The 24,845-nt window shown below is 36.1% G+C and overlaps 1 protein-coding gene across 4 annotated transcripts in view; it reads right to left on the reverse strand.

Moving 5' to 3' along the window:
- The window catches only part of SMC5 (structural maintenance of chromosomes 5), a 102,983-nt gene that overhangs the window by 61,095 nt on the left and 17,043 nt on the right, over positions 1-24,845 (reverse strand). For all 4 annotated transcript variants that reach the window (XM_032634784.1, XM_032634786.1, XM_032634787.1 and 1 more), the window contains 2 exons: positions 2,412-2,574; positions 1,259-1,393 (listed from right to left, as the gene is read on the reverse strand). In XM_032634784.1, the coding sequence (XP_032490675.1) occupies positions 1,259-1,393; positions 2,412-2,574 (298 nt within the window). The remainder of the gene's footprint in view (positions 1-1,258; positions 1,394-2,411; positions 2,575-24,845) is intronic.

Genomic DNA, 24,845 nt, shown 5'->3' on the forward strand with positions numbered 1-24,845 from the left:
CTACTACAGGTGAAAGCTCAACAAAAGCTGTAACATGACATACAAATGAAGAGTGGTATTATTATGATTACTATGTTATAAATACCAATGACTGAAGGACTTAGAAATGAGATAAAGGAAAGCTAAAATTCAGCCTTTATATTGTGAATTAACAAATACCAAAAATGTACTCAGAGCTTAGTAGAATACGTTTGTTTTCTTTCAGAGTTTGGTAGGTAGTTTCAGTGAGTGTTTCAGAGGGGTGTATTAAAATTGTTTGATGTCGTGAAAAGTAAAAGGACCGACAGAGTATATAAAGTAGGATAAAATAATTACGACTCCTTTGGCCATTCACTCTGAATAAGTATAACAATAAAAATAGTATTAAATTATAATAAAGCTCATTATCAAGTACAGTTACAGTTTAAGAGAAAGCATTTGTTTACAAGATTCCTCATTACAAAAATTTACTGAATTTATTTTAGCTGCTGAGATATGGAAAATGATTCATTAAATAAAGCACCTTTTTGAATGATATGCTAAAAAGAACATTTTAATTTATTAAAGGTGAAAATAAAAATCAAACAGTGCAACTAAATGTACAGTTCTTTTACAAAGTCCATCCTCACACAACTGAAAATATGAGAACTGGCTCAACAGAGACACTATATTAAAAGCTACATATCTGCTGTATTACCCAAAGCCTTACACAGTGCCTGGCATATAGTAGGTGTTTAGTAAATACTGAATGAATAAAAGAATAACACTGAAACTTCCTGAGAGAAAAAAAATACTTTATAATACTGTTATTGGTTCTTTAGAACAGGGGTCCCCAACCCCCAGTCTGTAGACTGGTACTGGTCCGTGGCCTGTTAAGAACCAGGCCGCACAGCAGGAGGCAGGCAAGTGAAGCTTCGTCTGCTGCTCCCCATCGCTCGGATTACTGCCTGAACCATCTCCCACCCCTCCCCCCGTCCGTAAAAAAACTGCCTTCCATGAAACCGGTCCCTGGTGCCGAAAAGGTTGGGGACTGCTGCTTTAGAAATTCAATTAATAATGTGTATTTGATGAAATGATAGTCAAAATTTTCAAACTTTATATAAAATCCATTCCCACTTTTTGTCACCTAACTTAATTAATGTTAGCAACAAAATCCTAGGTGAAAAAAATCACAAATATATGAATGCACTCAATGAATCAAAACTACTATTTACTTTCCCACATTTTGAGACATAGAAATCAATGAGAGACATAAAATGAGTTGTCTATTTATAAATACCTCTAGTTGTTTTTCTTTCTCCCTGAAGTTTTTGAGTTCACAGTGGTATTTGTGCATTTCTGGAGGACCAATTGACTTCTCAGTAGCTTCAAGGAGTTCAATTTTACTGAGTTTAGCAAATTCTCCAACTTTATCCTAGAGCAAAAAACTTAAATATCAGTTAATATTATCGTTTATAAATATCTTCAAAACATTTTTCATTCAATGATACTTGTCAAGAAGAAACTCATTTAAAAGAAAAAAATCCCTTTTATTTTGAGATGTGAATCTTAATATAAACGCTGTCCTTCATATATCATTCTTTAAAATAATAAACTTAGGGTATAAACTGTCATCTTTTTGAGAACCTAAAAAAAATTTCAATGTCAATATTTCCAGGTTTTAAGTTTCATACACATTTAACAAATAGTTTGGAAAGAAAAGAAAAAATAGTCCCCTGGACTGAAATGATTATCTACTACACATAATTTGGAATGAAATACTAGAAGTTAAAAAAAAAACACACAGAGCAATTTAAAACATCTACTTCTGTAGACAGTCTTATAACAGCTGATAAATACTTTAAAATTTTAACTTTTCTTTCACTTGGACATAGTAATCAAATCATCAGTTTCTGAAGAAAAAAATGAACTATAATTCAGTCACTAGACTGCATTCAAAGACAAATTTAAAAGATCTGATTTTAACGTATAACATGCAATATCAGGATGTTTTATTTTTACTAAACAAACTTAAAATATGAAAGGTTTTTAGAAGGCACATCTATAGATTTAAAAGTCTCACTATATAAAATATTTTATACAAACACACTGATTAAGAAGTTGTTTATTAACAAAATTTTACGAGTCTATGAATGAGAGCACACAGCTGTTCAAGCTACTCTCTGTACTTAAAAATAATACCTTTATTTCCTTTACAATACTTTAACAGGCTCATTAATTGAATATTTCCAAATTACTACAAATTAGTAAGATTATACTGTAAGAGATGAGATGCTACCTTTTACAAAGAACTGTTAGTAAGTATTAAGACCACTATGCTCATTTTAAATAGTAACCATTACAATACTCTTAAAAAGTGTTTACATTCTTATATGACATAAAGAGGAAACATACACAAAATTTCCCCACCTTTACATTTAATTCTCTCATACCTGAGGTAGAAACTGGCAAAGATTGCCCACTTGAATATTTAAGGCTGCAACCTGCTCTTCTACTACTTTCTGAGTTGTAGATTTTTTGTTGATGAACCAAAAGGACTGATTTTTTGCCACATCAATCTCACGAGTGATTACAAGATTTCCAGAAGTCCTGAACCTAGTTAAAAAATAAATTAAAAATATTTCTACTCAAAATACATAATTTTAGAAATAAAATTTCTAAAATTCTCTTGCATCAAAGGTTGCCACATAGGATTATTATTATAATTTTTATTCCTTTTGACATTTTGGCCCCTCCAAAGAAGGAAAGCCTGACATTAGTGATAATACGTAACTGACCACCTGTAGGTTATTACTCTTTCAACATTTGAAATTATTTAAACTGTTAAAATAAAATTAAAACAAACGCCAATACTAATTCCCAAACACTGCCAGAGGAGTTATTTATCCTTTAATCATTATGCTACACTCCAATCACGTGTTGACTACAATTTTAAATGGGTTGGTATATAAAAGCATACAACAGTTAAACCTCGAAACTCTCTCTACTTGGAAAATGTATGAATGAAAACTAACTCTTACATATGCATTTCCAGACATCAAAACCAGCCTGCCCATACAGGTGGCCCATGGTTTCCTCATCTTACACTCCACCACTCTGAATTCAGAGGAGACTGTACCACATGACTATAAGGAACATTAAAAAATAGAAAATCTGAAAGAAGGGTATTTACTTATTTCTTGATTTAAAAGTACTACTGCTTCACACCTCCTATCTACTCATCCATCTTCTTCACTGGCAATCAGCAGCATGGAAGAAGACCTGGGACCACCAGAGAGACAAGGTGCCATTGTTCGGGTGTGTGTGAGGAGAGGGGTGGGACCGCCATAGAAGCTCCTTTCTCTGCACGCGTACTTTCAGGCGGCAGGGCACCACCTACAAGAGCTCCAGGGATGGGTGCGAGCCACCACTGCCATCTAGGACTCCAGAGATGGGCGTGGACTGCTGCCGCTACCAAGGGTCCCATGAGTGGATGCTGGTTGTTTCCCCCACCTCCTGGAAACGTGTGCAGGCAGTGCACCTGCATAGCCCCTATCAAGGGATAACAGCCAGCACACGCTGAGGAAAGAAACGGCAAGCATCCAAACCAAAAGCAACCCTCACACCAAAAACATATTAAACCCACACAAGGTACACAAGGACACTTCTGCATATAAATAGCCCTCCAAGACTACGGTATATAATTGTTTCTCCTAAATACACAGAGTAAGAGGGATATAAGGGAACCATTCCCAGTGAAAAGACCAAGACAATTCCCCTGAAGGAACAATGAAACAGACCTCTTCAGTCTAAAAGACACCAAGTCCAAAAAGAAGGTAACAAAAATACTGAAGGAATTAAGAAAGGCTATCAACAGAAATGCAAATTACTGTAAAAAGGAAGTAGAAACTATAAGGAAGAGACAAGAAAAATTAGAAAATTCATTTGCCGAGACAAAAGCTGAGCTAAAGGCAATGAAGAGCAGAATGAATAATGCAGAAGAAAGAGTAAGCGATCTGGAAGACAGAATAATGGAAATTACCTGATCAAAACAGCAGACAGAAAGCCAAATGAAACAAACAAAAAAGCAAGCAATATAAGAGACCTATGGGATAATACAAAGCATGCCAATCTACGGATAACAAGGATTCCAGAAGGAAAAGAAAGAGAAAAGAGGATTGAAAATGTATTTGAAGAAACTATGGCTGAAAACTTCCCAAACCTAAAGAAGGAAACAGATATCCAGATATAGGAAACAGAAGGTCCCAAAAAAGATGAACCCAAACAGACCTACATCAAGACATATTATAATAAAAATGGCAGAACAGCGCCACTTAAAGGAGCTCCAGAGACGGGCGTGAGCCGCGGCTAAAAGCACGGACCCCAGGGACAGGCATGAGACACTAAGGCCACTGCTGCGGCCACCAAGAAGCCTGTGTGTGAGCACAGGTCACTATCCACACCTCCCTTCCAGGAGCCTGTGCAGCCTGCCACTGCCAGGGTCCCGGGAGCCAGGGGCAACTTCCCCGGGAGAACACACGGCGCGCCTCAAGCTGGTGCAACGTCCTGCTGGACTCTGCCGCTGCAGGCCTGTCCCGCACTCCATGCCCCTCCCTCCCCCTGGCCTGAGTGAGCCACAGCCCCCAAATCAGCGGCTCCTTTAACCCCGTCCTGTCTGAGCAAAGAACAGACGCCCTCCAGCGACCTATACGCAGAGGCAGGGCCAAATCCAAAGCTGAGCCCCGGGAGCTGTGAGAACAAAGAAGAGAAAGGGAAATCTCTCCAGCAGCCTCAGAAGCAGCGGATTAAAGCTCCACAATCAACTTGATGTACCCTGCAACTGTGGAATACCTGAATAGACAATGAATCATCTCAAATTGAGGAGGTGGACTTTGAGAGCAAGATTTATGACGTTTCCCCCTTTTCCTCTTTTTGTGAGTGTGTATGCGTACGCTTCTGTATGAGATTTTGTCTGTATAGCTTTGCTTCCACCATTTGTCCTAGGGTTCTATTCATCCGTTTTTTGTTGTTGTTTTTTGGTTTAAAAAAAATTTTTTTCTTAATAATTATTTTTTATTTTAATAACTTTATTTTACTTTATCCTCCTTCCTTCCTTCCTTTCCTCCCTCCCTCCCCCCCTCCCTTAGACAAAAATCATCCCAAATTGAGGAGGTGGAATTTGAGAGCAAGATTTATGATTTTTTCCCCTTTTCCTCTTTTTGTGAGTGTGTATGCTCCTGTGTAAGATTTTGTCTGTATAGCTTTGCTTTCACCATTTGTGCTACGGTTCTACCCGTCTGTTTTTTTTTTTTTTAATTTTTTTTTCTTAATAACTATTTTAATAACTTTATATTATTTTATCTTACTTTATTTTATCTTCTTTCTTTCTTTCTTCTTCTACTAATTCTTTCTTTCTACTTTTTCTCCCTTTTATTCTGAGGCATGTGGATGAAACGCTCTTGGTGCTGCAGCCAAGAGTCAGTGCTGTGCCTCTGAAGTGGGAGAGCCAACTTCAGGACACTGGTCCACAAGAGACCTTCCAGCTCCACATAATATCAAACGGTGAAAATCTCCCAGAGATCTCCATCTCAACAACAGCACCCAGCTTCACTCAACGACCAGCAAGATAAAGTGCTGGACACCCTATGCCAAACAACTAGCAAGACAGGAACACAACCACATCCATTAGCAGAGAGGCTGCCTAAAATCATAATAAGGCCACAGACACCCCAAAACACACCACCAAACGTAGACAAGATCCAGCCTCATCCACCAGAACACAGGAACTAGTCCCCTCCACCAGGAAGCCTACACAACCCACTGAACCAACCTTAGCCACTGGGGACAGACACCAAAAACAACGGGAAGTACGAACCTGCAGCCTGCAAAAACGAGACCCCAAACACAGTAAGATAAGCAAAATGAGAAGACAGAAAAACACACAGCAGATGAAGGAGTAAGATAAAAACCCACCAGACCTAACAAATGAAGAGGAAATAGGCAGCCTACCTGAAAAAGAATTCAGAATAATGATAGTAAAGATGATACAAAATCTTAGAAATACAATAGAGAAAAGACAAGAAACGTTTAACAAGGACCTAGAAGAACTAAAGATGAAACAAGCAATGATGAACAACACAATAAATGAAATTAAAAATACTCTAGATGGGATCAATAGCAGAATAACTGAGGCAGAAGAACGGATAAGTGACCTGGAAAATAAAATAGTGGAAATAACTACTGCAGAGCAGAATAAAGAAAAAAGAATGAAAAGAACTGAGGACAGTCTCAGAGACCTCTGGACAACATTAAACACACCAACATTCGAATTATAGGGGTTCCAGAAGAAGAAGAGAAAAAGAAAGGGACGGAGAAAATATTTGAAGAGATTATAGTTGAAAACTTCCCTAATATGGGAAAGGAATTAGTTAATCAAGTCCAGGAAGCACAGAGAGTCCCATACAGGATAAATCCAAGGAGAAATACACCAAGACACATATTAATCAAACTGTCAAAAATTAAATACAAAGAAAACATATTAAAAGCAGCAAGGGAAAAACAACAAATAACACACAAGGGAATCCCCATAAGGTTAACAGCTGATCTTTCAGCAGAAACTCTGCAAGCCAGAAGGGAGTGGCAGGACATATTTAAAGTGATGAAGGAGAAAAACCTGCAACCAAGATTACTCTGCCCAGCAAGGATCTCATACAGATTTGATGGAGAAATTAAAACCTTTACAGACAAGCAAAAGCTGAGAGAGTTCAGCAGCACCAAACCAGCTTTACAAGAAATGCTAAAGGAACTTCTCTAGGCAAGAAACACAAGAGAAGGATAAGACCTACAATAACAAACCGAAAACAATTAGGAAAATGGGAATAGGAACATACATATCGATAATTACCTTAAATGTAAATGGACTAAATGCTCCCACCAAAAGACACAGATTGACTGAATGGATACAAAAACAGGACCCATATATATACTCTCTACAAGAGACCCACTTCAGACCTGGAGACACATACAGACTGAAAGTAAGGGTATGGAACAAGATATTCCATGCAAATGGAAACCAAAAGAAAGGTTGAGTAGCAATTCTTATATCAGACAAAACAGACGTTAAAATAAAGACTATTAGAAGAGACAAAACGGACACTACATAATGATCAAGGGATCAATCCAAGAAGACGATATAACAATTGTAAATATTTATGCACCCAACATAGGAGCACCTCAATATATAAGGCAAATACTAACAGCCATAAAAGGGGAAATCGACAGTAACACGTTCATAGTAGAGGACTTTAACAACCCATTTTCACCAATGGACAGATCATCCAAAATGAAAATAAGGAAACCCAAGCTTTAAATGATACATTAAACAAGATGGACTTAACTGATATTTATAGGACATTCCATCCAAAAACAACAGAATACACATTTTTCTCAAGTGCTCATGGAACATTCTCCAGGATAGATCATATCTTGGGTCACAAATCAAGCCTTGGTAACTTTAAGAAAATTGAAATTGTATCAAGTATCTTTTCCAACCACAACGCTATGAGACTAGATATCAATTACAGGAAAAGATCTGTAAAAAATACAAACACATGGAGGCTAAACAATACACTACTTAATAACGCAGTGATCACTGAAGAAATCAAAGAGGAAATTAAAAAATACCTAGAAACAAATGACAATGGAGACATGACGACCCAAAACCTACGGGATGCAGCAAAATCAGTTCTAAGAGGGAAGTTTATAGCAATACAATCCTACCTTAAGAAACAGGAAGCATCTCGAATAAACAACCTAACCTTGCACCTCAAGCAATCAGAGAAAAAAGACCAAAAAACCCCCCAAAGTTAGCAGAAGGAAAGAAATCATAAAAATCAGATCAGAAATAAATGAAAAAAAAATGAAGGAAACAACAGCGAAGATCAATAAAACTAAAACCTGGTTCTTTGAGAAGATAAATGAAATTGATAAACCATTAGCCAGACTCATCAAGAAAAAAAGGGAGAAGACTCAAATCAATAGAATTAGAAATGAAAAAGGAGAAGTAACAACTGACACTGCAGAAATACAAAGGATCATGAGAGATTACTACAAGCAACTCTATGCCAATAAAATGGACAACCTGGAAGAAATGGACAAATTCTTAGAAATGCACAACCTGCCAAGACTGAATCAGGAATAGAAAATATGAACAGACCAATCACAAGCACTGAAATTGAAACTGTGATTAAAAATCTTCCAGCAAACAAAAGCCCAGGACCAGATGGCTTCACAGGCGAATTCTATCAAACATTTAGAGAAGAGCTAACACCTATCCTTCTCAAACTCTTCCAAAATATAGCAGAGGGAGGAACACTCCCAAACTCATTCTACGAGGCTACCATCAACTTGACACCAAAAACAGAAAGGGATGTCACAAAGAAAGAAAATTACAGGCCAATATCACTGATGAACATAGATGCAAAAATCCTCAACAAAATACTAGCAAACATAATCCAACAGCACATTAAAAGGATCATACACCATGATCAAGTGGGGTTTATTCCAGGAATGCAAGGATTCTTCAATATATGCAAAAAATCAATGTGATAAACCATATTAACAAATTGAAGGAGAAAAACCATATGATCACCTCAATAGATGGAGAGAAAGCTTTCGACAAAATTCAACACCCATTTATGATAAAAACGCTGCAGAATGCAGGCATAGAGGGAACTTTCCTCAACATAATAAAGGCCATATATGACAAACCCACAGCCAACATCGTCCTCAATGGTGAAAAACTGAAACCATTTCCACTAAGATCAGGAACAAGACAAGGCTGCCCACTCTCACCACTCTTATTCAACATAGTTTTGGAAGTTTTAGCCACAGCAATCAGAGAAGAAAAGGAAATAAAAGGAATCCAAACCGGAAAAGAAGAAGTAAAGCTGTCACTGTTTGCAGATGACATGATACTATACATAGAGAATCCTAAAGATGCTACCAGAAAACTACTAGAGCTAATCAATGAATTTGGTAAAGTTGCAGGATACAAAATTAATGCACAGAAATCTCTGGCATTACTATACACTAATGATGAAAAATCTGAAAGTGAAATCAAGAAAACACTCCCATTTACCACCGCAACAAAAAGAATAAAATACCTAGGAATAAACCTACCTAAGGAGACAAAAGACCTGTATGCAGAAAATTATAAGACACTGATGAAAGAAATTAAAGATGATACAAATAGATGGAGAGATATACCATGCTCTTGGATTGGAAGAATCAACATTGTGAAAATGACTCTACTACCCAAAGCAATCTACAGATTCAATGCAATCCCTATCAAACTACCACTGGCATTTTTCACAGAACAAGAGCTAAAAATTTCACAATTTATATGGAAACACAAAAGACCCCTAATAGCCAAAGCAATGTTGAGAACAAAAAAACAGAGCTGGAGGAATCAGTCTCCCTGACTTCAGACTATACTACAAAGCTACAGTAATCAAGACAGTATGGTACTGGCACAAAAACAGAACAGGATAGAAAGCCCAGAGATAAACCCATGCACATGTGGTCACCTTATCTTTGATAAAGGAGGCAGGAATGTACAGTGGAGAAAGGACAGCCTCTTCAATAAGTGATGCTGGGAAAACTGGACAGGTACATGTAAAAGTATGAGATTAGATCACTCCCTAACACCACACACAAAACTAGGCTCAAAATGGATTAAAGATCTAAATGTAAGGCCAGACACTATCAAACTCTTAGAGGAAAACATAGGCAGAACACTCTATGACATAAATCACAGCAAGATCCTTTTTGACCCACCTCCTAGAGAAATGGAAATAAAAACAAAAACAAACAAATGGGACCTAATGAAACTTCAAAGCTTTTGCACAGCAAAGGAAGCCATACACAAGACCAAATGACAACCCTCAGAATGGGAGAAAATATCTGCAAATTAAGCAACTGACAAAGGATTAATCTCCAAAATTTATAAGCAACTCATGCAGCTCAATAACAAAAAAACAACCCAATCCAGAAATGGGCAGAAGACCTAAATAAACATTTCTCCAAAGAAGATATACAGACTGCCAACAAACACATGAAAGAATGCTCAACATCATTAATCATTAGAGAAATGCAAATCAAAACTACAATGAGATATCATCTCACACCAGTCAGAATGGCCATCATCAAAAAATCTAGAAGCAATAAATGCTGGAGAGGGTGTGGAGAAAAGGGAACCTTCTTGCACTGCTGGTGGGAATGTGAATTGGTTCAGCCACTATGGAGAACAGTATGGAGGTTCCTTAAAAAACTAAAAATAGAACTACCATATGACCCAGGAATCCCACTACTGGGCATATACCCTGAGAAAACCATAATGCAAAAAGAGTCATGTACCAAAATGTTCATTGCAGCTCTATTTACAATAGCCCAGAGATAGAAACAACCTAAGTGTCCATCATCAGATGAATGGATAAAGAAGATGTGGCACATATGTACAATGGAATATTACTCAGCCGTAAAAAGAAACGAAATTGAGCTATTTGTAATGAGGTGGATGGACCTGGAGTCTGTCATACAGAGTGAAGTAAGTCAGAAAGAGAAAGACAAATACCGTATGCTAACACATATATATGGAATTTAAGAAAAAAAAATGTCATGAAGAACCTAGGGGTAAGACAGGAATAAAGACACGGACCTACTAGAGAACGGACTTGAGTATATGGGGAGGGGGAAGGGTGAGCTGTGACAAAGCGAGAGAGACGCATGGACATATATACACTACCAAACGTAAGGTAGATTGCTAGTGGGAAGCAGCCGCATAGCACAGGGAGATCAGCTCGGTGCTTTGTGACCGCCTGGAGCGGTGGGATAGGGAGGGCAGGAGGAAGGGAGACACAAGAGGGAAGAGATATGGGAACATATGTATATGTATAACTGATTCACTTTGTTATAAAGCAGAAACTAGCACACCATTTTAAAGCAATTACACTGCAATAAAGATGTTAAAAAAAAAAGATGATGTGGCACATATATACAATGGAATATTACTCAGCCATAAAAGGAAACGAAACTGACCTATTTGTAATGAGGTGGATAGACCTAGAGTCTGTCATACAGAGTGAAGTAAGTCAGAAAGAGAAAGACAAATACTATATGCTAACACATATATATGGAATTTAAGAAAAAAAAATGTCAGGAAGAACCTAGGGGTAAGACAGGAATAAAGACACAGACCTACTAGAGAATGGACTTGAGGATATGGGGAGGGGGAAGGGTAAGCTGTGAAAAAGCGCGAGAGAGGCATGGACATATATACACTACCAAATGTAAGGTAGATAGCTAGTGGGAAGCAGCCGCATAGCACAGGGAGATCAGCTCTGTGCTTTGTGACCACCTGGAGGGGTGGGATACAGAGGGTGGGAGGGAGGGAGACACAAGAGGGAAGAGATATGGGAACATATGTATATGTATAACTGATTCACTTTGTTATAAAGCAGAAACTAACACACTATTATAAAGCAATTATACTCTAATAAAAAAAATTAAAATGGTAAAAGTTAAAAATAAAGAGAAGATTCTAAAGGCAGCAAGAGAAAAGCAAAGAGTTAAATTCAAGGGAACCCCCATAAGACTATCAGCTGATTTCTCCACAGAAACACTGCAGGCCAGAAGGGAGTGGCAAAATATATTCAAAGTCTTAAAAGGGAAAATTGTGCAACCTAGAATACTCTACCTAGCAAGATTATCGTTTAGAATAGGAGGAGAGATAAAGAATTTCTCAGACAAGCAAAAACTAAAAGAATACAGCAATACTAAACCTATCCTAAAAGAAATATTGAAAGGTCTTCTCTAAATAGAAAAAAGCAAGAAGATATAGGAAGGAGGAAATCACAACTGGAAAGTAAACTACTTAAATAAGCCAGTATACAGATCAAAAAGAAAAAAAATAAAAAACCTATTTGTGAAAGCTACGATAAAGACAAGGAACAGCAAAAGAATAAACATGAAGATGTAAAAAAAGGATATCAAAATCATAAAAGGTGGGGAAGAAGAGTAAGAAAATGTAGGTCCTTTTTTTTATTTAGACTGTGTTTGAGGCTGTATGACTATCAGTCTAAAGCAAGCAGATATAAGAATGGGTTAACATACTTGAAAAACAGGGCAACGATAAATCAAAAACATACAATAGATTCACAAAAACCAAAAAGAAGAGGACACAAGCATAAAATAAAAGAAAGTAATCAAGTCACAAAAAGAAAAACAAAAAAGGAAAGGAACAAAGAAGAAACATACAATCAACTGGAAAACAAGGTTTAAAATGGCAATAAATGTGTATGTATCAATAATTACCTTAAATGTCAATGGACTAAATGCTCCAACAAAAGACACAGAGTGGCCCACTGGATGAAAAAACAAGAGCCTACAATATGCTGCCTACAAGAGATCCACCTTAGGACAAAGGACACACACAGACTGAAAGCAAGGGGATGGAAAAAGATATTTCATGCAAGCGGAAATGACAAGAATGCGAGAGTCACGATACGTGTATTAGACAAAATAGATTTTAAAACAGAGGCCACAAAGAAAGATAAAGAAGGATACTATATAATGATAAAAAGGTCAATAGAAGAAGAGGAGTTTACACTCATCAACATATATGCACCTAATATAGGAGAATACAAATACATAAAACATACTAGCAGACATAAAGGCAGAAATTGATGGGAATACAATAACAGGAGACTTTAACACCCCACTCACGTCAACAAACAGATCTTCTAGACAGAAAATCAATAAGGTAGCAGAGATCCTGAATGATACAATAGAACAGTTAGACTTAATTGATATTTTCAGAACATTACATCAAAAAAAAAAAACCCAGAAAACACATTCTTTTCAAGTGTACATGGAATATTCTCTAGGACTGACCACATACTACAGCACAAAACTAACCCCAACAAATTTAAGAGTACAGAAATTATTTCAAGGATCTTCTCCAACCACAATGGCATGAAACAAGAAATCAACCACAGGAAAAGAAATGAGAAAAAAATAATTACATGGAGACTAAACAACATGCTACTAAAAAATCAATGGGTCAACAAGGAAATCAAAAAGGAAATTAAAAATACCTGGAGACAAATGGCAATGAAAACACAACCATACAAAATCTATGAGATGCAGCAAAAGCAGTTCTTAGAGGGAAGTTGACAGCAATACAGGCCTTCCTCAAAAAATAAGAAAAACCTCAAATAAACAACCTAACCTACCACCTAAAAGAATTAGAAAAAGAAAAATAAAACCTAAAAGTCAGCAGAAGGAAGGAAATAATAAAGAACAGAGAGGAAATAAATAAAATAGACATTAAAAACACAACAGAAAAAAATTAGTAAAGCCAAGAGCTGGTTCTTTGAAAGGGTAAACAAAATTGACATGCCTCTGGCCAGGCTCACCAAGAAGAAAAAAGAGAGAAAACAAATAAACACAGTAAGAAATGAAAAAGGAGAAATCTCAATCAATACTGCAGAAATACAAAAAACCATAAGAGAATACTATGAATAATTATATGCCAACAAAGTTGACAACCTGTAAGAAATGGACAACTTTCTAGAAACAAAGAGCCCACCAAAACTGAATCAAGAAGAAAGATAATTTGAACAGATCGATCACTAGAGGTGAAATAGAATCTGTAATTAAAAAATAAAACAAAGCAAAAAAACTCCCTACAAACAAAAGTCCAGGACCAGATGGCTTCACAGGCGAATTCTACCAAACATAGGAAGATCATACTTATACTGATCCTTCTAAAACTCTTTCAAAAGACTGAAGAGGAGGGAACACTCTCAAAAACATTCTATGAAGCCACCATCACCCTGATACCAAAACCAGACAAAGACATCACCAAAAAAGAAAATTATAACATCTTTGATTAGTATAGATGCAAAAGTTCTCAACAAAATATTAGCAAACCAAATCCAACAATACATAAAAAAGATTATACACCATGACCAAGTGGGATTCATCTCAAGTTCACAAGGATGATTCAATATATGCAAATCAATCAATGTTAATACACATTAACTAAAGTCAAAAGCCACATCATCATCTCAATAGATACAGAAAAAGGATTTGACGAAATTCAACATCCATTCATGATGAAAACTCTTACCAAAGTGGGTATAGAGGGCACATATCTCAACATAATAAAAGTCATTTATGACAAACCCACAGCCAATATAATACTCAGTGGTGAAAAGCGGAAAGCCTTCTCGCTAAAACCTGGAACAAGACAAGGATCACCACTCTCAACTCTTCTATTCAACATAGTATTGCAAGTCCTAGCCACAGCACTCAGAAAAGAAAAATAGAAGGTATCCAAATTGGAAGGGAAGAGGTAAAATATTTACTATATGTAGATGACATGATAGTATACATAGAAAACCCTAGGGCACCACACAAAAGCCACTAGTGATAAATGAATTCAGCAAAGTAGCAGAATACAAGATTAACATTCAGAAATCAGTTGCATTTCTTTACATTAACAATGAACTATTAGGAAGGGAATGTAAAAAAACAATCCCTTTAAAAATTGCACCAAGAGCTTCCCTGGTGGCGGAGTGGTTGAGTCCGCCTGCCAATGCAGGGGACATGGGTTCGTGCCCCAGTCTGGGAAGATCCCACATGCCGTGGAGCGGCTAGGCCCGTGAGCCATGGCCGCTGAGCCTGCGCGTCCATGCTCCACAACGGGAGAGGCCACAACAGTGAGAGGCCCGTGTACTGAAAAAAAAAAAAAAAAAAAAAAACTGCACCAAAAAAACCCCTAGGAATAAACCTGACCAAGGAGGTGAAAGACTTATATGCTGAGAACTATAAAACATTAAGAAAGGAAATCAAAGAGGATTCAAAGAAATGAAAAGATATCCCATGCTCTTGGACAGGAAGAATTAATACTGTTAAAACGGCCATACTATCCAAAGCAATCTACAGATTTAATGTGATCCCTAGCAAGTCACCCATGACATTTTTCACATAACTAGAACAAATAATACAAAAATTTATACGGAACCATAGAAGACCCAGAATTGCTAAGGGAGTCCTGAGGAAAAAAAAAAAAAGCAGGAGGTATAACCCTCCCAGACTTCAAACAATACAACAAAGCTACAATAATCAAAACAGTGTGGGGTACTGGTACAAAAACAGACATATGGATCAATGGAATAAAATAGAGCCCAGAAATCAACCCACACACCTACGGTCAATCTTTGACAAAGGAGGCAAGAATATAAAATGGGAAAAAGACAATCTCTTCAGCAAGTGGTACTGGGAAAGTTGGACAGTTGCATGTAAATCAATGAAGTTAGAAGACACCCTCACACTATGCACAAAAACAAACTCAAAATAGCTTAAAGACTTAAACGTAAGACATGACACCATAAAACTACTAGAAGAGAGCAAAGGCAAAACATTCTCTGACATAAATCGTACAAGTGTTTTCTTAGGTTAATCTCCCAAGGGAATAAAAACAAAAATAAACAAATGGGACCTAATCAAACCTACAGCTTTTGCACAACAAAGGAAACCATAAACAAAATGAAAAGACAACCCATAGAATGAGAAAATATTTGCAAACAATGTGACTGACAAAGGCTTAACTTCCAAAATATACAAACAACTCATACAGCTCAATAACAAAAAGACAAACAACCCAATTGAAAAATGGACAGGAGACTTAAATAGATATTTCTCCAAAGAAGACATACAGATGGCCAGTAGGCACATGAAAAGATGTTCAACATCAGCAATTATTAGAGTAAATGAAAACCAAAACCACAACAAGGTACCACCTCATGCTGATCACAATGGCCACCATTAAAAAGTCTACAAATAAATGCTGGAGAGGGTGTGAAGAAAAGGGAACCCTCCTTCACTGTTGGTGGGAATGTAATTTGGTACAGCCACTAAGGAAAACAGTATGGAGGTTCCTCAGAAAACTAAAAATAGAATTACCATATGATCCAGCAGTCCCACTGCTGGGCATATATCTGGAGAAAACTATAATTCAAAAAGATATATGCACCCCAATGTTCAGAGCACTACCATTCACAATAGCTAAGACATGGAAACAACCTAAATGTCCATCAACAGATGAATGGATAAAGAAGATGTGGTATATATATATATATATATATATACACACACACACACACACACACAATGGAATACTACTCAGCCATTAAAAAGAACAGAATAATGTCATTTGCAGCAACATGGATGTAACTAGAAATTATCACACTAAGTAAGTCAGAAAGAGAAAGACAAATACCATATGATATCACTTATATGTGGAATCTAAAATATGGCACAAATGAACCTATCTACAAAACAGAAACAGACTCACAGTCATAGAGGACAGACCTGTGGTTGCCAAGGGGGAGGAGGGGTGGGAAAAGGATAGGCTGGGAATTTGGGGATGGAACTACATCCAATCTCCTGGGATAATCCATAATGGAAAAGAAAATAAAAAGGAAGGTATATATGTGTATAACCGAGTCACTTTGCTGTACAGCAGAAATTAGCACAACACTGTAAATCAACTATACTTTAATTAAAAAAAAAAAAAAGGAGAAAAGAAACCATCCCCAAAAGGCTATACTGTCACCGTGAGGGTAAACTAGAATTACTCCATTACCTCCACCACCCTCAGGCACAGCAAGGCCAACTTGCCTGTATCAAACTATGACTCGAACTGTGAAATGAAGAAAAATTTTACCCTGAGAGTTACTAACCCCAAGTCACTCTCAAACAGATTTGTATCTTGAAGTTACATGACAGACATAAGGAGGTTCAAAAACCCTCAAACTGAGAATTCTGTATATTGAGATACTGGTTTAATAGTATCCAATGATCTTTAACAGAAGTTAACAAAAATTCTCTCTGCAGGAATCTACCTTTATCATCAAAGAGTTTAACACAGATAAAGTTCCAAGAGAAAGGAGAAGCTCGCTGGAAACACACACACGCAAGAAAACAAAGCTTCAATAGTAAGAACTAGCAGAAATCAAAAGTAAAATCATATTGGAATCAAAGGACTCAAGTATAAGTACGTTTATTATATTTTAAGAAATGAAAGATTGAAAATATAAACAATAGATCTGAAAAAGAACCAAAGAGAAATGGATCTAGAATGCAACACAGACATAAAAAGATGAAAAATATGAAAGATCTTAAGAGACTTGGATGACTGAGAAAGCCTAACATCTGTCTTGTAAGAGTTCTGGAAGGAAGGGAGGCTAAGAATGGGTCAGTGGCAGCATGTGGAGAAATAACAGATAAGAATTTTCCAAACTACAGATTTAAGAATAAATCACAGTATTAATAAAAAATAAATCCACACATAAATATATGATGTGAAACTATAAAACACCAAAAACAATTACTAACAAAGAAACTAAGATTAGATTCACAACAGAAGACAATGGAATACTTTGCACGTGCTGAGAAAATATCTATCAGTATAGAATTTTATATAAAGCAAGTACTTCTTTCAAGATTTAGAGCAAAATATTTACAGACAAAAACCGAGTGTTAGAAGAGCTTCATTAAAGGAAACTTTAAAGAATGTCCTCGGGCAGAAAGTGATCCCAGAGGGAAGAAAACAAATGCAAGAAAGAAGGCAAACAGAAAATATGTAGCGTAATTCTAAACAAACATTACAGTTTAAATTAATAATAGTTATTATATCTTGAAGAGTTTAAGAAACAAGACAGAATTAAAGTAGCATATAAATTCAGAGAAAAAGTTATAAAAAGCACTCTAAGATATTTATTCAGTAGGAAGATGAAAATTTAATTAAGTCTAGACTCTATTAAAGTATTTGTTAAAAATTCTAATAACCATTAAAACAAGAGAAGAATGCATAATTTCCAAAACAATAAAAAAGGAAAAATTAACCAAACAAAAAAATCCAAATGAAGGCAAGAGAGGAAACAAATACTGAAAAGTGGGCCAAATTAAAGGCACAGAATAAGGCAGTAAAAATAAGTCCAAACGTATAAGTAATTACAGTAAATGAACTGTATGTATTATTTAAAAGACTATATGAAAAACACCACCCCACTATCCTTGTTTAAATAAGATAAAAAAGATATTTAAAACTTTAAATGAATGAAAGAAAGATAACCAGGAAAATATTTAAAGAGAAAGCTGCTAACTACACTCATTAATAGCAAATTAAACAGATTCTAGAGCAAAACGTCTCGAAAGATGAAGAAATCAGCACATAACAATAAAGAATTCAATAATGTCCTGAAAATATATAAGGCAAAAATTGACAGAACAAGAGTAATTGACAAATCTACATAAAGGAATAGTGTAATACACTTTTCTCAGTAATTAAGGAATTGATCTGACAACTGCAATCAGCTAAAATACAGAAGATTTAGCAATATAACTAATAAGCTTGAACTAATGGACAAATACTGAACATTGCACATACAACAGCAGAATTCTCATTCTTTCAACAAACAAGTAACAATTACAAAAGCTCAGTACAAGTAAGTCTCAACAAATTTCAAAGGACTGGGAACATAAAGACCATCTCTCTCTCACTCACTCTCTCTCTCTCTCTCTCTCTCTCTCTCTTTCTTTTACCACACTACTATCAAGGTGGAAATCAATACTAAAATGTAACAGGAAAATCACTACATTAGAATCTGAAACAACTTTTAATTTATGAACTCAAAAAGAAAATGAAGAAAACATTCACAACTGAAAAGTACGAAAATACAATATACCAAAATTTGGGAGATGGAACTAAAGGAATACTGAGAGGGAAATTTTTAACCTTAACTATTTATATCAGGGAAAAAACAAAAGACTGAAAATTAGTACAATAAATATCCATTTCAAGAAATTAGAATAAAAGAAACCAAAAGTTTAAGGAAGAATTAGTAAAGGTAAGAGTAAAAATTAATGAAATAGAAAAGCAATGATGTTAAGACAGAAATAACAATGCAAAAAGTTAATGCACTAAAGAAGACTAATAAAACTAACAAATCAATTTTTTCCAAATCATGAAAAAAACATGAATGAAAGAGGGGAATACAACTACAGAAGACACTTAGATAATATATATTATATATGAGACAACATAATACAAATATAATAAAGTTACATAAGAAGCTATTATTTAGCCCAATAAAATTAAAAGCTAAGATGAAAAATTTTTTTAGAAAAGTATAAACTACCATGATGATTCAAGAAACAGAAAAACTAAATAATCCACTATCATTAATTAAATAGTTAAAAAATTAAAAAACAAAAAAACTCGAGGCCCAGATGATTTTGTCAGTAAGTTTAACCAAACATTCAAACAACAAGTATTTCACAAATAAAATACAGATGTAAAAATCCTAAATAAAACATTAGAAAAGCAAATCTAGCAATGCAAAAATTATGACTATACTGCATTTATTCTAAAAATGCAAAACTGGGTGAATATCAGGAAATTAACTGAATTTAACAATTAAAATAATATGATCAATTCAATAGATGCTGATAAAATTCATTAGCTAGCCATAATTAAAAGAACACCAAATCAGGAACAGAAAGTAAATGGTATCAAGGAACCAAATAAATGGTATCTTCCAAAGTCCTACAACAAATACCTCATTTCACTGCAGCCACGCTACCATTTTTCTGTTCCTCAGAAACAACAAATTTAATTCTGCCCTAGATCCTGAGCACAAACTCTTCCACCTGCCTGGAACACTCTACTCCCAGTTCTTATAGTTCTTATTTAGTTCTCAACTCATGAATATTCTCAACAGGCCTTTCCTGAACATTCAACAGAAATAAATAAAAGCACCACCTCCCCTAAACCTTGCCAAGGCCTACAATGAGCTAAATCTAATTTAAGTTCTTTGTCTTCACTTTACTCGACCTATCGGCAACACTGGACACATATCACTCCCTCCTCCTCAAGCCATTCGAGCCATTCAAAGTACTGCTTTCCAGGTACTATATTCTTTGGACTCACTAGCATTCTTCCCAGTTTCCTTTCCCTATATTCAGCCTCTAAATGCTGCAGTACAACAGGGTCTAGCTCTTAGACTTCTTTGCTTTGTATCTTCCCCCTTGGAGATTTCAATCACCCTACTGCCAACTCCCCAAACGTATTATCTTTGGCCCAGACTTCTCGCCAAACGATAGGTTAAAAAATCCAATTGCCCGTTCAACATTTCTACCTGAATGGCTATATAGGCATCTCAAACTTTACTCTGTATTTTACTGACCCTGAAAAGCATCTGTTTTTGTTATTGTTCTTTTCCATCTTAACATTTCTGAAACTGGGTTGCACATTTCAAACTGTGTCATAGTTCAGTTGGAAGCTGCATTTTACAAATGGTGCCATCTTAATTTGATGAAATATAATTTACTCCAAAATGACCTTCTGATCTTACCCTAAAACATCCTGACGCAGGTTTCATTACCTCAGCTAACAGAAACTCCACTCTTAAGCATGCCAGATTATCTATATATGTACATGTCCTCTTTGATGCCTCTCTTTCACACCCTATATTCAATTTGTGAGCAAATCCCAAACTATTTTAATTTTCTCTTAGGGTTATTATTATTCATCACTACATTGGTATCCTTGCTTTTGCCTCTGTTTCCTATTTTTCACACAGCAACCTTAATGGTCTGGTTAAAATTTAAGTTAGATTATGTCACCTCTCTGCTCAAATCCTGGTGGCTTCCCATCTTATTCAAAATAAATGCAAATTCCTTACAGGTCTACAAGGCCTTATGAGCTGGCTCCCTCCCTGATATTTTCAGAACTTACCTTTTCCTGTTCAATGCAATCCAGTGACTCTAGGCACCACTTCAGAGTCTTAGCATTAACAGATTCCTCTGCCTGAAATGCTGTTTGTCCAAATATCTCCATGCTCATCCCCTTATTCTCTTCAAGTCTTTGTTCACATAATACTTTCTCAGGGAGAACTTTCCTGATCACCTTATTCAATACTGTAATTTCCACTCTGGCATTCCCTATATTCTCTTCCTGCCTCTATTTTTCTACACAGTGCTTATCACCATCTAACATATTTTATTACCTATTTGTTTATGTCTCCTCTTCACCTCTAACCATAAATTCCATGATGGCAGAATGCTGTATCCCCCAATGAACTAATAAATATTTGAAAAATGATTGCATAAATGCATGTCCGAGACTATTCTATCCACTGTTGCCTTCAATGGACATGTGGTCAGTTAATGCATCTGTTCAACAGCAATGACAATTCCAACAACTAAAAATGAGCCATTTTGTGTCTGGTACTCTCAAAGCCACATGGACCCTAATGGAACAAGAGAGCACAACATAACCATGTTGAGTATGGGGAAAGGGAAATCTCCCCTTGTGCCAGACTTGGTAACAGAACTCTGGTTAATAGTCACTGGTTAGATTATTAGAGCAAGCAGCTACTGCACACCAAGTAGTTAACCTATTTAGATAACTAAGAAGACAACTGGGCTTTGGTGATTCAAAGTAGAAAGTCAGGAGTGCTTAAGACCTGCAGCCATCCATAATGGACTTTTGAAACTTAAATATTAATACTTCCTCTGTATTTTATAAATATACCTGGCTTAGTATATTTTTTTCAGTTTCAATATCTAAGAAACCATTGTGATCAATCAATGGTACCAAGGCTAACCCAGGAGTATCTTTGGCAACAGGCATACCTCGGAGACATTGCGAGTTTGGTTCCAGACCACCACAATAAAGTGAATACGGCAATAAAGTGTGTCACACGAATTTTTCGGTTTCCCAGTACTTATAAAAGTTGTTTGTACTATACTGTAGTCTACTAAGTGTGCAACAGCATTACATCTAAAACAACAATGTACCTACCTTAATTAAAAATACTTTATTCCTAAAAAATGCTAACCATCATTTGACAATGCGGGGTTGCCACAAACCTTCAATTTGTAAAAAAAACAAAAACAATGTATCTGCAAAGCACAATGAAACGAGGTATGCTTGTATTTTTAAAAATTGAGATATAATTCACATATCATACAATCCACCATTTTAAAGTCTACAATTTGATGGTTTTTTAAAAAATGGTGGTAAAATGTATAAAATTTACTAGTTTAACCATTTTCAGGTATACAGTTGAAAGATTGTGTGTAGCAACAACGGTTTTTAAATACATTCACAAGGTTGTGCAACAATCACCACCATCTAATTCCAGAATATTTTCATCTCCCAAAAGAGGAGCCCATACCTGTTAAACCAATCACTCCCCATTCTTTCCTCTCCTCATACCCCAGGTACCACTAATCTATTTTCTGTCTATGGATTTGCTTATTCTGGACATTTCATATAAATGGAATCATGCAACATGTATTCTTTTGTGTCTGGCTTCTTTCACCAAGCATTATCTCTGCAAGGCTTACCCATGTTATAGGATCTATCAGTACTTCAATCCTTTTTACGGCTCAATAAAATGTCATTGTATGGATATATCACATTCTGTTTACCCATTTATCAGGTGATATACATTTGAGTTATTCATAATTTTCATTATTAAAATTAGGAAAAAGCTACTTTTGTGTCAATGAGCAATCAATCTCTAGAACAGTGACTGACCAAAGAATATTTGTATTTAATATTTGACAGATGCTGCCGAATAGGATATAGTGCCTGTACTCCCACAAACAGTGCACAGCAGGATTCACTTTCCTATACCTTCATATGATTGAATTTTATTTTAAAAATTTTCTAAGCTGAGAAGAAAAGAATCCTCACCTTGATTTCCTTGATAACTAGTGAGGTGTAGCCTCTTTATATATTTACTGGCCATTTACTTTGCATTAAATTTCTTTGCTTATTTTCTATTAAGTGGTTTATAATTTTTACTGACTTGATGAAACATTGGTATTTTGATAATTTTGAGACATGTATGTACATGCTATCTGTACTGAAAATGTTTCCTCCCATCTGTCACTCATTTTTAACTATGGCACCATTATATTTAGCTAGATTTCTATGGAGCCTAAATTTCTTATTTTCCTTTATTTGTTTATTTTTTTCGAGGCAAGGCTTTATTGGGTCTAATGCTGCAGCATAAGGGGGTGAAAACAAGAGTCAGGTGCCCATGCTCACTCCACAAGAGGAGCTGCTTGGGTCCTTAAAATGGGTAACAACAGGGGCAGGTACGTGGGTTGGGCAGGAGGTACAGCTTAGGTAACCTGTCCACTGCCGTGGTGGTGCTTTGTGCAGGGATTATGCACAGTGCCCTGCTTTTGCTCCTGGCGCCTCAACTGGTTTGTGGCTTTTTTGTATCTTATTGTTCATAACTGCCGCAACTGCCATGTGTGCAGTTATTTTTAGTCCCTTACAGTTTCTTTGTATTCTGTTGCTTCAGGGGAAGTTTGTCCAGGTTCAAGTGCTCTGGTAAAGGGTCCCAGGTACCCAGCCTATCTCAAGTGGAGACCTGCTGTTCTCAGCCTAGCTTTCCTCGTGATTTGGCAGAGGCCGTGTAGTTCCAGCCATCAAAGCCTTCTCTTCCTTAGAGCTCTTCCTATCTTCCTTTATATTGTTATTGGCTATCCTGTTCTACTTAGAAAGGCCTCTCCCTTTCCTGAGATTTAAAAAATATTCTACATTTTTTCCTATCATTTTCAAAGTTACATATTTTTTTCACTCAGCCTTTAACACATCGAGATTTTATTGATGTACAGGGTGGCTAATAAAGCTCTATATTTATCCATTTTAAAAATTAACAGCTAATTATTTCAACTCAATTTGAGTAATTTATACCCGATGCTTAAATTGCCACCTTTACAATAAATTAAATTTTTATGAGGAAAACATAGGAAGAACACTCTTTGACATAAATCACAGCAAGATCTTTTTTGATCCACCTCCTAGAGTAATGGAAATAAAAACAAAAATAAACAAATGGGACATAATGAAACTTAAGTTTCCGTGCAGCAAAGGAAACCATAAACAAGATGAAAAGACAACCCTCAGAATGGGAGAAAATATTTGCAAATGAATGAACGGACAAAGGATTAATCTCCAAAATATATAAACAGCTCATGCAGCTCAATATTAAAAAAACAAACAACCCAATCCAAAAATGGGCAGAAGATCTAAACAGACATTTCTCCAAAGAAGTCATATAGATAGCCAAGAAGCACATGAAAAGCTGCTCAACATCACTAATTATTAGAGAAATGTAAATCAACACTACAATGAGGTATCACCTCACACCGGTCAGAATGATCATTATCAAAAAACCTAGAAACAATAAATGCTGGAAAGGGTGTGGTGAAAAGGGAACCCTTCTGCACTGCTGGTGGGAATGTAAATTGATACAACTAGTATGGAAAACAGTATGGAAGTTCCTTAAAAAACTAAAATTAGAACTACCATACAACCCAGCAATCCCACTACTGGGCATAAACCCAGAGAAAACCGTAACTCAAAAAGACACATGCACCCCAATGTTCATTGCAGCACTATTTACAATAGCCAGAACATGGAAGTAACCTAAATGCCCATCGACAGATGAATGGATAAAGAAGACGTGGTACATATACACAATGGAATATTACTCAGCCATAAAAAGGAACGAAATTGGGTCATTTGTAGAGACGTGGATGGATCTAGAGACTGTCATACAGAGTGAAGTAAGTCAGAAAGAGAAAAACAAATATCGTATGTTAATGCATATATGTGGAGCCTAGAAAATGGTATAGATGAACCGGTTTGCAGGGCAGACATTGAGACACAGATGCAGAGAACAAACGTATGGACACCAAGGGGGGAAAGTGGTGGTGGGAGTGGGATGGAT

The sequence above is a fragment of the Phocoena sinus genome, chromosome 6 (genome assembly GCF_008692025.1).
Source record: "Phocoena sinus isolate mPhoSin1 chromosome 6, mPhoSin1.pri, whole genome shotgun sequence".
Taxonomy (NCBI): Eukaryota; Metazoa; Chordata; class Mammalia; order Artiodactyla; family Phocoenidae; genus Phocoena; species Phocoena sinus.